The sequence below is a fragment of the Thermobia domestica genome, chromosome 11 (genome assembly GCF_964235325.1).
Source record: "Thermobia domestica chromosome 11, izTheDome1.hap1.1, whole genome shotgun sequence".
Taxonomy (NCBI): Eukaryota; Metazoa; Arthropoda; class Insecta; order Zygentoma; family Lepismatidae; genus Thermobia; species Thermobia domestica.
The window spans coordinates 253,490,359-253,508,029 of NC_137464.1; the positions used below are offsets into that span (position 1 = coordinate 253,490,359).

At 36.0% G+C, this 17,671-nt stretch overlaps 1 protein-coding gene across 1 annotated transcript; it reads left to right on the forward strand.

Annotated features, from left to right (window-relative positions):
- Nucleotides 1-1,208: 1,208 nt before the first annotated feature.
- LOC145663805 (uncharacterized) lies at nt 1,209-16,809 on the forward strand. The gene is made up of 4 exons (XM_081729893.1): nt 1,209-1,309; nt 4,994-5,132; nt 8,519-8,680; nt 13,657-16,809. Exons 2-4 carry the CDS (start codon nt 5,031-5,033, stop codon nt 13,843-13,845), a joined length of 453 nt encoding a protein of 150 aa, XP_081586019.1. The 5' UTR covers nt 1,209-1,309; nt 4,994-5,030; the 3' UTR covers nt 13,846-16,809.
- The last annotated feature ends 862 nt before the right edge of the window (nt 16,810-17,671 follow it).

Genomic DNA, 17,671 nt, shown 5'->3' on the forward strand with positions numbered 1-17,671 from the left:
CTCATAATTGCTTCTTTGCATTTGGAGTTTAAATAATTCATTCAATCGCTCATCCACTTGAAGACACGGTGTTAAATCTGTCCCGTGCAGTGTGATTTTAGAACTTAACCGGTACCACACCTAATTTCCACCGAACCGGAATAAGCGTTATTTTCCGCGGTTTTCTAGACGCGGAGCACTACAGAATTGTTTTCTTCTAATAGTATTCAATACATGTGTATATTGATATATTTTTGTTTAAAAATAAATAAAAAAGGTCCAAATTACCCGCACTTCCGATATATGGTAAAAAAAAAAAAAAAAACGATTGAGACATTTTCAATGAGAAATTATATCTCTACTCTCCCCTTCAAAGAATATGGGCACAACCTGTGCGTTAAATACACCTATGGGCACACCTGGATGACATTAGGAATGGTCCAAAAAATGAAACAAAAGGTTGCGATCTTGGTCAATAATTACTTTGTGGATCAGGGGCACAAAGTTTTTGAACAGCTCCTAAATCGGTTCTTCTTCTTTTTTTTTTTTTTTAACGGAATAAGCACATTATAGTTAGTTAAGTGATAGTTTGGGTTTGGCTACACTATATGTAGTTCTCCAGATATTACAAGAAAATTTTTGAATGAAATATATTGAATCTTTTGATTCAACTAAAAGAAATATCAAAATGGTCTTAAAAGATACCGTAAATGTTGCACAGAAACTGAATTCCGACAGAACACTGATTTCCGGAACGAAGTTCCAGTGCGCCCCAGTTCACGTCAAGCCTTGCTCTTGTAGCCCAAGTTTCACGCTAAAGTAAACTGCCTTGTTTTCTTAAATTCCTGTCATTTAGTTGGAAAGTTTCAGAAAAATGTCTCGATTTCACGCTCTGAAAATATGATACCTCTAATTGAAATTCTGTCTACCCCAGCTCTTAATTTAAAGTTTGCATATAGCCTATACCGTCTTGAACAATGAATAAAAGGAACTGACCACCCTACCCTTGTTCTATTGCCTTAGCGGCTCCACCTAACTGCGTTGGTTAGGTAACTGGGTTAGAAACTGTCTTCGATTAGAACACTCAAACATAAATATAGTAAATAGAGACTAAATCCTCATTGTCAAAGGAAGGCCATAGCGATTTATTACTCCAAAACATATAGCTTCAATTGGTATCTGAAATATTCGATTTGTTTTTTTATCTTATCGTTGAAAGATAAATTTATTACCGAAAGCCTGATAAATCACACGTAAAGATAATATATTTGTGTACTTGAAGCTTAACAACCAGTTCGTCACTCCGACAACCATTATTGATCGAATACAGGTAATGACAACACAGTTTTATATTATTACTATTATGATAGAGGTTACAACTTTAGTTTGATTTTTTATTTAAATGAGTATATTGTGCTACTTTAGTGGGAGAAAAAAGGTATAAACCATGTATTATAAGAAATATTTTGCGTCTTTCTTAAATATTCCTGCTTTGGATAATAGAATAACAAACAGGACTGTTAATTGTAAAAACATGTGACTCTATGGCAGCCATGTTAGATTTGTATCGGTGACATAGCGGACATTCATGCCAATACCGATCAAATGAAGTTTGTATGCAGTGGTGCTATTAAGCCGGTTCGCACCGGCTCGCTAGAATCGGTTGTTAAAATATTTCGAGTTCGCAAAACCGTTTGTCATACACAGACGTAACAGTAAAATGTTTTCCCGTTATACCAGTAACAGTAAATTTTAGTTTAACTACCTTTGTTTTTAGGGATTTCTACAGCTACAGCCTTGGACATATCGCACCTTTACTACAAAAGTGCCACAACTCAAAAAAGTTAGTTTTGAGTAAATCGCATTTGAAACTGTTGGTAATACATTCACTTTAATATTATTCACTAGTGAAACTAACGCTCTCGTGCAGCTTCTAGAAAAGCTAGGGTCATGATTCTTATATTGCTGGATAGACGGTAGGTTCACTAACCCGAATATATACATAACTTAAAATTGACCATTTTTGTGTTGTGGCACTTTCGTATAATAAGGGTGCGAATGATCTCGCACAAGCAAAGGGTACGATATCAGGACTAGAGTTGCGCAATAAGAGTTACATATCCTTAAAGCAGGGGCGTCATTTAGGGGGGGCACGGAGGGGCAATTGCCCCCCTGAGTTTGAGATTTCTATAATTTTATCAATAAAATAGTAGTAAATCAGTGAAATAGGCGAAATTTTACTTATATCAAGGGGTCTTGCCCCCCCAAGCAAAAAATGAAATGACGCTCCTGCCTTAAAGAGCACCAAATACTTAATTACCAAGTTATTAGCTGCAGTCCGCCAATAGAGAAAAAGTTATGGAACTTCAAAGGTAAATTGAGGACTACGGCAAACTCAAGAAAGAAAGCGTTTATTCTGTCTCTGCTATCTATTTGCGAAAGTGAGAGAGCGATTCGCGAATTTTCCCAGTGGGAAGAAGGCATTGGACGCATTACGGTGTCTCGGGTTGCACCTTAAACTGTAGGTTCATGTTTTGTATAGTCACGGTACTTAAAAAGGTGCTCTAAACTGCAACCAAATCTTATTACAAGTCAAACAGTTTTCTAGCATTGATTCAATGCTGTCGATTCAGGACCGCGGACGATAAAAACTTTGTTACATAATGACACTGAAAATACTATACACTACTTGTATAAGTTATTTCCTCTTAACAAACAGTGTATTCCAAATATGTAAGAGTTCCTGACTGAAAAGCTCCTTAAGCTCTTAACACATTGCTGGAGCCTGTATATATTTAATCTAAGTGTTCTCAAAAACCTAAAACCTTCGTTACGACTGTACAAAGTACTTAACTAGGACTGAATAAAATACTAGTAGTATCATAGTTCATATCTTTATTTTTTAGTTTTTTTTTCTTGTTTTTCTTTTTTGCGGTGGCTCAGTGGTACGGTGCTAACCTCGGGTGCATATGGTCCCTGGTTCGATCTCCAGTCAAGTAAGTTTGTAGTGAATAATATCATGCCCGTGGGGTTTTCTCGGGTACTCCCACATTCTCATTCCACCGATTCTACCATCATCATTTACTTGCCTTAAACTGAAAGATTTTTTAAAGAAACTTACCTAACAATCCTAAACTAGAACAGTGAAATCCATGCATTAGAATTTGAGCATTAATTTTGTTGAAAAGTTCTAAACTGTCGTATATTAAAAAATAATAATAATAGTCTAATAATCTGAAAGTATCTTAGGAGTAAAACCAAGCTGGTGCATATACACGGATGGAGTTCTCGCTTTGAATCTTGGGTTCTATTCTACACAAGTGAAACTCTTCCTGGGAATAAGATTGAAAGTTCTCATTTAACATCCTAAGGTAATTCCCTTTAGGTTAAGGTATACAGATGATTAATGAAAGCGAATGATTTTTTTAAAAAATTGGTGGAATGTAATTAGAACTGGAAAACCTTCAGAAAATCCACAGATAGAATGATACCCACTACAAACTCATATGGCCTTAGACTCCTCGCACCAGATGAGAACTCTACCAATAAGCTACATCTAGGACGGTTAAAATGGACCATTTTCTTCTGTGAGACTCGGACGCACGATGATTACGCTTCGGGATCTGCTCCCAAAGGCTCAGCTGATTTTTTTTCGGCGGTTAAGACCACCTGGAAAAATCACATGAGCTGCTACTGGGGATCGAACCCAGATTTAAACTACAGAAGGTAATAATACTAAACATTATGTCACAACTAAATCACTGTAACCTCTATATCAATAAATTATATTTATATGAAAATTTAATGCTCTGAATGTATTCAGACTTCAATCGCTGGATTAGGTACAACGTGTTTCTACGAGCTTCCGGCATTGTTTTTTCCAATGGGTGGAATAAGCGTGACATATTTCCAATTGCACTTACTGCATTACTTGCTTCCAAATGATTAAGGAAGCATGGCATATTTCCACAAGTACTCCTGTCATTAATTGTTTCCTATGGGAGGATCAAGCATGACGTATTTCCATAAGCACTGCCGACATCATTTCGTCCCTCTCAAGACAAGGAGGCGTATCTCATTTTCTTAACTTTCCCGGGAGACAAAATGAAATGAAATCTTTGATATTTACGTCCCACGATTATGCCAGTTAAGCTAAAGGAGACGGTGATGATGAGTAATTAATGAAATGCTGGAATGAAGAAAATGGGAGGAAACGGAAGAACCCCGAGAAAACCCACGCACACGGTGTTTGTCCACCACAAAGTTCACTTGGCGGGGGTTGGGATCGAACCCGGGACCCCAATCCCAGCAGACAAGTTTAAACCTTTTCTCATTATTTATTATATCGTCTTCCTTTAAAATTTAGTTTGATATCCTTCGTGTCAGGTATGTAACTTACGATATCAAAATAAATTTTGACAGAACACGATAAAATAAACTTATGATAACATCTTTATAGTTGTCTCCTGGAAAAGTTGAAAAAATTAGATACGTTCCTTTGTCTCAAGAGGGACGATTTGTTTCAAATGGATGGGTGAAGCATGGAGTATTTCGACAAGCACTTCTTACATCATTCGGTACCAAGGGTGGATCGAGCATAACGTATTTCCGCCAGTACTGCCGGCACAATTATTTCCGGTAGGTTGAATATGAACTCACAATGGTTAATTCTTGCGATGACATAAATATTATACGTATAAGCAAAGAGAAAATTAAATTTTCTGTTTAAATTTCAGAAAGAAAAAAAGACCTTTAAACAGCACATGGATCTACACTAAGACCGGTAAGAAAACGCACTGAGTGAAACTAAAGTGAACAAACACAGACCTATATTTGCATCATCTACGAAATTTAGTGCTTAGAATCGAAACTAATATTTGGAAGCTTGCACCTAGATTGACAGAGCTAGTGATGGAATTACTTCATTCGTGTATTCATGAGATAAAGAAATTGTATTTGTTTGCATTTTAAATACTTTTTTTTTTTTCATTTTACATAGATTGTTCTCTTTTAGGTATCTTGTAAGGAAATAAACTGAAGAATTCAGCTCAATGGCAGACGTCCCAGCTGAACCAGGACCGAGCAGTCCAATCCCTAAAGTCACATGCAAAGTATGCACGAAGCCAGACATTATACCAAAGGTTATCGAATTGGTAAGTGAATTCATTGCACCAAAGGCACCTCAGATATAGAACCATCATTTAGACAGCGATGCGTAAATTTTAAGTAGTTGATAGAACTGTCGTAAGGATGACACTAAAAAATAATATTATATAAGTTAGTTATGATGTGCCAGCTATTTTGAGGAGTGATCTTCAATTATATGCTTATCTTATTTATTAGATATATTCTTTTCTCTTAAGCCAAGCTCTCCCAACCGATACACCGCGAAAAATTACAATTGAAAAACAAGTTATAGCCCTATGTCATGCAGAAGACCAACAATCACTGTAGTCTTTATACAATATGTATTATTTCTACCATGCAGATTTTCTTCTTCACCTCAACCATGGGTTGGTTGACAACATGAAAATCTTAAAACTCTTCTCTCCCTTGGGAGAGCTGTTTTGTACTTTGATAAGGCCTCTCCTCCGTAACTGATCTAGACAATCTATCCTCGGTCTTCCTCTTCCTCGTTTTCCTTCTCCTTTCTCTCTATCAGCACAGTGATCCAACCTGAGTGCCGAATAAGATGGAAAAGCATACTGTTTCTTCTTTTTCTTATTATCTTTATGATCTGTCGTCCTTCATTAGCTTCCTTTAGTATGTCTTCATTCCTTTTCCTTTCGGTCCATGATATGTGCAGCATTCACCGCCAACACCACATTTCAAATGTTTCCAGCTTGGATATATGCAGCCTTTAAGAAGTTAAAATCAATTTGAACACAGATTTAACCAGTCAACGACGCCTGCAGCAACAGCTAATATGATCAATCAGTGATGCCAACCCGAAATGTTTTTAAAAAATACTATCTTCAAGAGGTAGAAATTGCCATTTTGCTCTTGAATTTCCCACAATATACTAATTAGAAAATTTTCAAAACTTATAAAATATGAAACTATTTTATTGAATGAATTATCCGCAGATTCCGATTTTTCATGTTTATTAAGTAGTTTGTGAACAAGTATCTTTCTTAACTAAAAGATATATTTGCAAATGTTGACGAAAAGGGGTACATTTTGTTATTAAAATTTACTATTTCTATCATGCTTTTGTCTCGTAATTGTATACAGAACGTAACGAAACAAAACACTTTTCATTCAGCCATTGTGTGTGGAACGTATTGCAAGCTGGTTGTTTTTCGTCTGGTATTTTACTTACTTCTGTTATATTTTTTTCCTAGAATATCAGAGCACTATTTACGTTCTCTTATTATTTTTGTTTTTTTCTGACTCTCAAGTCATTGCATTAAGCACTTCCATACTACAATGCATTTTACAGTATCAAAATTGGGCAATAAATGTTGATTTCATGTTTATTAAAGTCACATTAGTCTACCTCCCGCCAATAAAGAATTTTGTTGAGTCGATTAAATTAATACATGAAAAAATGCCATATTTCCTAATCAACAACAAAAATTACCTTTTCCCTATTAGAGAAATTTACGTCAAAAAATCACATGAAATGGAATTTTTCTCACGAGTTGGCATCACTGTGCTCAATTATAACCAAGTGTAACCTACGTCGCAAGGTCGCGGGTGTTCAGTTAAATACAGGGTGGCCGGAAAGTAGGTATACACCCCTGCTTTGATCAAGTATAACATTCTAGCTTACAGGTTTATTTGCTTCGGCTTTTCCGAGCTTTTGAAAGTAGAAACGCTTTCAAAGTCTTGACTGGAAGACCAATCGGAAAACGACCATTAGGAAGACTTAGGCGCAGATGGGAAGACAATATTAAGATGGATCTCGCAGAGATTGGAATACAAAGTAGAAAATGGATGCAGTTAGCTAAGGATAGAAGTCAGTGGAGAGCTTTTGTGAACGCAGCATTGAATCTCCGGGTTCCATAGGCCATAGAGTGAGTGAGTTAGTTTTCCGAGCTTAAGATATAAGTACAAAGACATTAAGAACAAATAATAAAGAAACTAAGTCTACCTGATGGCTAACAATAAGAAATGATATCAAAAGCAATGAGTTGACTTTATACCTACTTTTGAGCCATCCTGTGTATCGATACTCAAAAAAGGTTGGAGAGGAGTTGGCTAAAGGAAAATAGTATCAAATAGAAAAAAAGAAAGAACACTGCTGGCGTGCCTTTCTGTTTGTTGCATATTTGTATTTCGATTGTTTCGCACCAGTGGAGTATGCAAGGGAAGTTTAAAGTTTTAAGCCCTTCTAAAATAAGATACTATAAAAAAAAAAATTATCATTTACTGTACTAAATTGTATATACAAAGATCACGCTTGTAATAAAAGTATATAGAATTGAATACTTCAACCACCCTCCTGATGAAATAGCGTGTACCACTGTTTCCTACAAACCATTACTCTTATTCGATATATGCAGCAAGATGGGGATCTGTTCATAGGCTAGTCGGGCAGATGCAAAAGAACACCTTGGACAAGCAACCACTAGACAACAAAGTACCAGTCTCGTAATACTGGTGAATAGTTGATAAAATTGAACTTTCTAGAACTGATGGGTGTGAAATAACGCGCTCTCAACCACAATAACGAAAGAACTGTACTAACGAAAAACTGTATGGATTATCCACCGATAATTTTTTTGTCTTTGAAAGGATCCAATATATTCTATCGAATATGACTAAATTATCGAATTTGTCCTTGAACAAAGGTTCAACACCCTTCTTTTGAATCTGATTGAATGCTTCGTTGAATTTTCATGAAACAAAGTTGCAATATCTTTCTTTTGCATATGATTAAAGTATTTATTGATATTATTGTTGGGAAGATAATGTGTGAAGAAACGAGAGTACCACGAGAAAACCCACGGACGTGTTGTCCACCACAAACTTACTCGGACGGGGATCGAACCAGTGGGCGATGGTGAAAACAGGGAATCAATTGTGTGTACTATAATAGCTGTGTGTATAAAATTAGAAGCAAAAACTGAATATTTTACATCTTTCATTTCGGAATACAGTTAGCAGAACGGATAAAATTACACGAAAGAACAAAAATCAGTATTGGACAATATACTATATATATATATATATATATATATATATATATATATATATATATATATATATATATATATATATATATATATATATATATATATTTATCACTAAACATGGGTAGGGGAAAACAAGCATTCCCGGCAGGGGTGCTTTAGCTACTGCCTTTGAGAGGATCAAAATGTGGTTGAGGGGGGAAAGTCCCTCATATTCCGATAGTGCTTACCGGTACCCTGACGTTCAGATACGTAAAACATGTATAATATGACTTAGTTGAATGTTTTATTATTATTATTATTATTATTATTATTATTATTATTTAACTCAGCTGCATGAACTTGAAACTTCCCTTGATGAAATTCTGTGTACGCTACTGAACTATTTATTTACTTTCTAGCTACTGACTGTTCTATGTTTAATGCTCCACGCCGTCACCGACAGATACAGCTCGATCCATGTCACAGAGGGAGTTGCTTCTACAACATTTGTAGCCTACCTAATCCTTCCAGTGGGATTCATTCTAGGAATAGGCACCAAGGAACAGGTGCCACTAATAATTGTAAGTAAATGTGAACAATTTAATAAACTACTATCATATCTATATAAAATTATCCGTATTCGAAATTATCATACTATCATTACGAAATAGTAACATTTCACTTTCAAAAATTATATTATGAAATATATTGCCGTCAGAGAGCTCATTCCATGCGGGTTTGCATCAACGCAACGTAAAGCGTGCATTTTAGGTTGCGATAATCGATATAGCAGTTATCATTGACGTTTCCTGCTTTTGTGTTGCTTTGCGATCCGTAAAGGCGGATTTTCATGCCCGCGTTAGAACGGAAGCATCACATGTAGCGTATTCACCGTAAATTATTTTCGTTTTCATACATCCATGCGTGTATTGCGCCAAATTACTACTCCCTAGCTAATGCGCATGCGTAAAATAGAAAGTTTGCGACCTCCGCCATGTTAGTCAGTGAATACAATAGTGTACGCGCGCTACTTCCGTCAGAATTGAACAAATTTCTACTCTGACGCGAGTGTAGCGCGCCATCTCCGATGCGTGATTTCATTGGCTGTTTAGCACAATCGCTCGCAACTCACGGAGGTAAAGGACACATGAAAATCCGCCTTAAGATTTTGTGAAGACTGGTATGGAATAAGTTCCCAGGTTCAACTTAGCGAAATAATTGGAAATACTTCACGAAAATTTTCAAAAAGTTCTTTATTAAAGCATTATCAGCTACAAATTGCCTACCCACTAACGTACACCTTTACCTCAGAAAACAATAATTAGCACTTTTGTAACACAGAAATATCCATACTTTAGCTTTCCATGTTCATATACATCCTTGTCGAGAATTTGTTGAAGTTGGACAAGTCTCTTTGAGTTCACCTTGCCGTATTTTAAGGACTATAAGACGCTATGTACTATAAGCCGCACCTTAATTTTTAAGAGTTTTTTAACTACCGTAACATTTTTACCATTTGTATTATTGGTAATGCTAAGCTTAGCAATTTTACAGTGTTAGCAAGTTTGTGAATCCACGCAACTCATGTTCGTCGCATCGGTACACTGCTGCTGCCAGTTAAATCCAATGTTGCCAGATAGAGATAGGTTTCCCGTGGCATCGAATATATGGCCATTTTTAAAACTGGAGGGAATTTTAAATCAAACCTGTACATTTTTATATTAATTTCGAGTATAATTTTAGAGGCAATTTTTCGAAGAAAAAAAAAAAGTTTGTCTTATAGTCCGTAAAATACGGTATACGTTATTTGTATGTTATCGCCGGGATGCGCACGAGACGAGTCGAGACAGGATTTTCCTGACAAAATTCAAGTCCAGACACGACTCTTCCAATAGAGAAATATACATTTTTCGAGTCGAGACATCACTTTTACAGCATATTTTTCGAGACGAGGCAGCCACAAATCTTATCTCGTGCGCATCCTTAGTTATCTGTGTTTAGCTTTGTACCGGTATGTTATCTGACTTAAAGGTTCAATTTCTTGTACCTCTAATCGAGCAATCATTGCACCCCTCTTTGTACACAGCAAACAACGACAGCTCTTTTGTGGGTAAGCAGTTGGCGTACGCGCCTTGGTGTGGGAGACCCGCGTTCGATTCCAGGTAAGAGTTAATGTGGTTCGGATTCCACGTTAATCAATAGGTCCACGTCTCATTTAGCCTCACTGCTGAACGTGACGTTAAATTCAAAGTCAAATGAACGCAACAGCAAACAACGATGGTGTTAGCATAGTCCCAGCATGATTAACATGGTATCTCAACACCAAGGATTCGGTGTTTCGGTTACCACAGGCCCCGTGATACCGGTTTCACACAGAGCTGGTGCAAAGTGGTGTTAAATTAGACGACGATTCTAATTTTACATTGTGAAAACAATACAGTGACGGTGCTTAAAAAAAAAAAAACTAGGTGAGTGAACGAAGGAACGCAGAAATAAAAACAGTTCCACAGTGTTATTTTAATATGGTATATACCTTGTGTTGTTAGTAACACCGCAGCTGGCATGAAGAATGCAAGCTATTGAGGTGATGATATTGATTATGCATCAGCATCCAGTCAAATCAAAAGCATGTTGTTTGCTAAGAAAAATGATTTAGAAAAGGTGTCATAGCAGTTTCAAAATCAAAATCATGTTGAAGAGACAGATTTCATCTATGCTGTAATTTTCATATATACATTGCCTCGAAGGAATATCATAAACATCTAAGTATCTAGCATTCAGATGTTAAATTAGTTTCAATTTGTATCTATGAGCAAATGTATATTTAACATTTATACCAAGTAATGTACAATATATTATATTTTTTGTAATCTTTTACGAAATTATTTTTGTGGACGTTCGAATTTTCTAAGTTTACATTAGCAGAAGTGCTGCCATTTGTTGTTCTTACATTTATTATCGGTGTACTTAAATCTATACACACTTTAAAATTAAACTAAACCAAGAAAAAATTGACACTACATTCGATTATTTTGTTGAACATTTTCCGACGTTTTTTCTTTTACTCAGAAGCATGGTTGCCAAATCACATTATTTAAATCCACGATGATCCTCTTCCCTTCCGCATATACTTTGTTCTTCGAAACTACTTAGAATTTGTGCCACATACTTTATTACCCCACATAATAGTCATTTTCGTTTAATAAGAAAAAATATTTTTATAAAAATAGCTGTTTGGCAACTATACACAAAACAACATTAATGATGAGTTACTGAAATCAATCCTCTCGACAAGTCATCATGTCAGGTAGTTGATCTAACCATTACTATTTTGACAAAATACTTGACTCCAGTGGCGTTGCTGTAGCGTCAGGCATGTCCCATAATTTAACATAATTCGAATAACAGAATGTCATTGTATTGAATTGAAACATCTATTATTTTACTACACAGCAATGGGCGCCCGCAATGGGGAGGGGCGATTGCCCCTTCCTGGAATTTTCAAATACATGTCAAAATAAATTAGCTTATTCACTCACTACAGTACTTATACAGGGTGTCTTAAAAGTCCCCTAACATAGAGTAACTTATTATCAGAGTTACGACAAACTGCAAGATGGGGAAACTGTCTCCAAATATGTTTTCAATCTAAAGTGAAGGATTTTTTTTTTTTAAATCGAACGAGCCGTTTGGACTGTACACTCTTTATGCGACCAACGTTAAATGAAAATACAACGTTGCCATTTTACTTGGACCCACAACATAAGTGAATGAAGTTACTGTCTTCCTCGCTAACATGTCGAAGGCCAGCCCCCATTTCACACAGTAACTTCATTCACTTATGTTGTGGGCCCAGGTAAATAGGAACGTTGTATTTTCATTTAACATTGGTCACATAAAGAGTGTACAGCCCAACGGGCTCGTTCGATTAAAAAGAAAAAGCCTTCACTTTAGATTGAATACATCATATTGGAGACGGTTTCCCCCCTCTTACATTCTGTCGTAACACTGATAATAACAGTTACCCTATGTCAGGGGCTTTTGAGACACACTGTATATTTACTGTGGTTACTAAAGTTACGCGATCCGCATCTATGGTAATTGTTTTACACAAAATATGTGCATGAAAGTGTGTATATTCAAGGTTTTGCTTGTCTGTCTGTCATTTCCCGCCCCGTTACCCCTTTGGAAAAAATGCAAGCGTTCCTAGTGGCCTTCCTTATACAGATTTCCATTTTACAGGGTGTCTACTGAAATTCCAAAATGAAATTTCGTGACTTTTTCGTGACCTTGTCTTTACTAAAGCATAAAATTTCGTAACATTCTCAAGTGCGAATAGGCATGCGATAGTAGCATGCTTTGCTTACGATTTGGTAGCGTCTAAAGTCGACCATAGACATTCTTGGTGGTGAATTTTTACGTTTTATAGAACAAAATTTTCCATTCTGTACTTATATTTGTACAGATAAAAAAAAAAAATCGTGACCCAAAAGCCAAATTTCTTGACTTTCATGACCGTTTTCTGATTTCATGACTTTCGTGACCGATAGACACCTTGTAATTGTGTCTTTTTAAACTACTTACATTATAACGATCATGATGTAAGATCAATTACCAGGTGCACAGACCATGATGTATGATCAATTAGCACGTGCACAGATCAACTCTCACAACATAAGCTGTTCTGCATCACATCATTTCACATCCACACCAACGACCCCAGCTTATGTTCGTAAGGAATTCTGGGTGCTTACCCAGTTTAAATAAACATAGATGTGTAAAATTTATGGAAGAAATGTGTTTTATTATTTTGGAAGATCAATGTACGGTGTATAAGTACTCGAAATATATCTGGATCTTACTTCTCACACATACATATAGTACGGTAGAAATGCAAATGCGAAGGGAAGGCAGTGTACAAAGTAAACACAGAAGTATGTCCCAAAGCTATGTCACACGCAAAGCATGTATTTCTACGCTATATGAAGTGTTTTTTTTTTCACTGTACTCGTTTATGTATATACCCATCATCACTGACGCGCCTGCTACCGCGTTGGGACGACCCTTGTTTCGCTCCTTGCTCACTGACCACAAGTTGGTTAGTGTTTTTGCACTGTAGTTTTTATGGCATAAGTCACCACGCGTAACAGGTAAGCCCTCCTAAAGTGAACCTTTTCCACTAAGAAACATTTTGTAAAGTGGTCAGAGTGAAATTCTTGACGAAAGAAGTGAATATATTATGAATGTAAGTATGTTTACCTAAACTGAGACTGAATGGAATTCTGTATTTTATGACCAGTATCACAAGCAAAGAAACCCAAGTTTGACTGGACGACTTATTCTCTTTATAAAGTAAATAGTTAATTTTTCTTTCAATATACGAATTCATTTTTTAAGATTAAAATTTGAAAATTTGTCAATAAAGAATTATTACTAACTTCCATTATTAATAACCTACTTTGATTATTGTGCATATTCACCCACAGAAAAGACGCACTATGGATGATCGGATTCAAACGCAAAGTTAACTAACGATTTGTTTTTATTTGTATTCCAGGAAATGGTCTACACCTTCCTAGGAATCATTTTGTTCTTTGTTTCTGGCGGTGTTCTCTTGGGAATTGACGCTCCGCAACATCCGAACGCAGCGAAAACTCTGAAGGCTTGTGGTTCTTTGGCCGTTATCAATGCATTTGTTCTCATTGGAGATTTCACGATGACGTTCTTGGGAAAACGACAACAGTGATGATATACAAAATAAACATAATGTGTGTTTCACAAACTTTTCCATTATTTATTTGTTGATTTCACAATTGCTGGCAATATAACATTTAGCCTTATATCTTCACGTATGTATTGCAACTGAGAATCATGGACGTCTCTGGTATGTTAAAATTAAGGGGCCGATTATACACAGAATGTTTGTAGTCCCCAAACTCAATTTAAGTGAGAATTTTGAAATAAGTAGGAAGTAACCTGAGTTAAGAGCTACCAGCTAGTGTTTCTACTTCTAACTATACAATTTATTATAATTTCCATCAATCGCTGGTAGGTCACTTGCTACACATTTAGAAGTTTGCATGTATTGTACTTCCTAAGGTTTTTCGTCTTGGCGTAATAATTATACCTTTAATATATGTGAACCATTATTGAACCTTTCTGTACCTTTCCTAGGTTTCCATTCATCATACCTTCTAATCATGTTACTAAGAGTACAATTTGTACTCAAACAATACCCTAACATCTTACCAATTATACTCCTTTACTTCTATTATTCCCAACGTTCCTCATTAGTTTATGATTCCAATCAATTAAGTTTCTTCCATTCTTCTCAACATACAAATTTCCGAGAACTTACCTACAACACCTTTTGTTGTCTTTTTGTAATATCCACTTCCCTGCTCCGCACAATACAGAGATCATACACCTTAGTCATTTTTGTAACTCTTCATTCGAATAAAGTGCTTCTCACCATTCCACACCACAAAATGATCCTAAAAATATTTCACGATTTCTCATGTTCCTTTGTCACTTAGATTTTACATCTTCGTTCATAATACTAACAAGAATTAAAAACTAGTCAGTTGTTCCACTATTTTTGCTTAGACTTGTATGACTTTCACTGGTGTGAGCGGTCCTGGGTTCGATTCCCTTTGGGGGCATTAGGCCGAAAAAGTGTAAGTACTTTTTCAGACCAGCCATCCTGCGCGAGGTTTTCCTCAATCACACCAGACAAATGCAAGGGATGGTACCTAACATACCGGTGCCAGGGCGCTTCCTTCCTTCTTTCCCATTCCTCGAATAATGTGATCGCCGAGGGATGCCATCTTTGATACGTGACGCGCTAACATGACCATAGATCATTAAAAAAAACAAAATCTAATTTCTAATCCTAGTTCTATGACTTTCACAGCCTTAATCATCTGAACCACCATTACACTTTCATCTTCATATTCCTTTACTATTATTATTATTATTATTATTATTATTATTATTATTATTATTATTATTATTATTATTATTATTATTATTATTATTATTATTATTACTTTATCATCTTTGTTAGCGCACATCTCACAATAATAGTAAATTTCTAGGAATACACTTCTGAAATCGAATCCTTCATTTTGACTTTCCTTGCTTATAATTAGGGATGCGCACGAGACGAGTCGAGACAGGATTTTCCTGACAAAATTCGAGTCGCGACACGGCTGTTCCAATAGAAAAATATATATTTTTCGAGTCGAGACATCACTTTTACTGCACATTTTCGAGTCGAGACAGCCATAAATCTTGTCTCGTGTGCATCCCTACTTATAATATCTATCTTTTCATTGCTGATTTCGCTAATGTTCCTGAACTTGTCCCTCAGTATCACAATTTCGTTGTCATTTCCATTAACTTTGTTCTCCTTTTTAATCCCCAAAATAAAAATTATATTCCTGCTGACATACAAACTCTCAATGTGTCCTTTCCATCTATTTCAAACTGAATTTTGCTCTTAAAGGCTCATTTCTATCCTTAATTTCTATACGGTACTTCTGGTACTTCTCCGCTGCTATGTTTCTAATTCCATAAATTTCTGTATCCTTTTAAATTCCTCTTTTTATCTTGAAGTCCACCTTACTTCCCTGCCTTTGTCACTTTCCCTTCCTAACAGAGTTTAACCTTCTATACATTATTTTACATTCTACTGTGCAACTTTGATTCCATACTTTCTTTCATTATTATTTTTTAAAATCTCTTATATAATTCACGTTTCATAGCTATATACTGCGTTCATAATACTTCATAGCTGTACACTCATATTCACACAAAGTTCCAAATTTAAGGGGACGAGGTGGCTCAGCGGTAGAGCGTTCACCTCCGGTGCTTGGGGTCCCTGGCTCGATCCCAACTCGCGCCGTGGACTTTGTGGTGGATAAACACTGTGGTCGTGGGTTTTCTCGGGGTTCTCCAGTTTCCTCCCACTTCCTTCATTCCACCATTTCATTCATTTCTTATAAGCACCGTCTCCTTCAGCCTAACCAGCATAACTGTGGGACGTAAAACTCAAAGATTTCATTTCAAAGTTTCAAATACTTCTTAATTGTTTTTATACTCTTCTTTGAAATTTCAAATAAATCTGTTTCTAGTTCTCTATCTTTAAACTTTCTAGTAACTTGTTTAGCACCTCCGTTCCTAGCCTACGTTTCACTAATATTCCGGATCAGTAAGATTGTGGTCTGACTTTTTCTTCCTTTTTCTTTTCTTCTTCTTTTTTTTTTAACATCGGCGTTCAGCATAAGTTTCTACCATACTGGTAGCTCACTTCCTCAAAATTCAAAGTCTCCATACACAATGGGAACTAGGTGAATTATTTGTTTTGGTATATCATTAATTGTAGTATTTCTCTATCTCTTTTGTTCTACTTCCATTATACCATGGCATTCAAAATACACTTTTCCTATAAGTAGCTGTACAATGTAAAAAGCACCCCTTACCAACAGATACAAAATTAATTTGTTCTTGCTATTTCTTTATTTCTTCCATCTAAGTACCTTTGACCTTGAATATTTTCCTCCCTTACTAAAAATATTTGATTGGACACGTTCCTGCCTCTCACCCCCCGCCAGAGACGCCCTTGCTGAGAATACAAACTCAACTTAGGTGTTTGTTACGCCATTAAAACTTGTAAAAAAAATATTAATAATAAACGAAAATTGGAAAACTTGTACGGTATGCGTTTTTCTTTGTTTCAAGTAGGCCTATATGGTATTCTCTATCAACTGAATAAGGCGTTGTTGCCAAACCTATCTCTTTCGGTGTGCATATCGTAGGGAGTAATAGCATATTCAAACTCCAACTAAGAGACAACTCATTTGATTTAACAATATTTTCAGTTTAAAGCTGCCCTTAAACATTTATTAGACTGTTGGTGAAATCGTGGACGGTACTTTATTAGCTTCACGCCACTGAGCCTTATAAGATTGTATTGTTAAGAAGTCGGTTAGTATACACGATATTTCTCGAATGAATGGAAATTTTTAAATTCTGTTTTGAAATGCATAGCTAGAACCATTATCTCGGTTAACGGAGTCATGAGTTCGTTAACGATGTCATTCTGTTAATCTATCAACGGATAACGATGACTGTAACTGTTAATTAATTATTTTTGAAACAAATATCTAGAGCTAAGTTCGTTAATGAAGTCAATATCTTAACGTGTTAACGGATAAGAAAGATTCTACTGTTGGCTTCTATAGCCTGTATCTCATACACATAAGCGAATTTTTATTTATTTATTTATTAATTTATTTATTCCACAGATGGCTACTCCACTAAATATTATTTTCTAATTACGAGGGTAATCTCAAAAGTGCTGGGGACACACAAAACCTTTCGTGCGGCTGTTGGCAACATTGTTGTGTTTCTTATTTCTCTCATTCCCAAACAAGCCTCCGCGCATCTCACTGGGACATTCAACCTTGGCTTGGAAGTCGTTTGTAATGAAGCTGTTGCTTAGTGCTAACAACAAATGCGAATTTTGCGCATTTTTTTTCTTCACTTTTTGAATGCAAAATCCGTCAAGT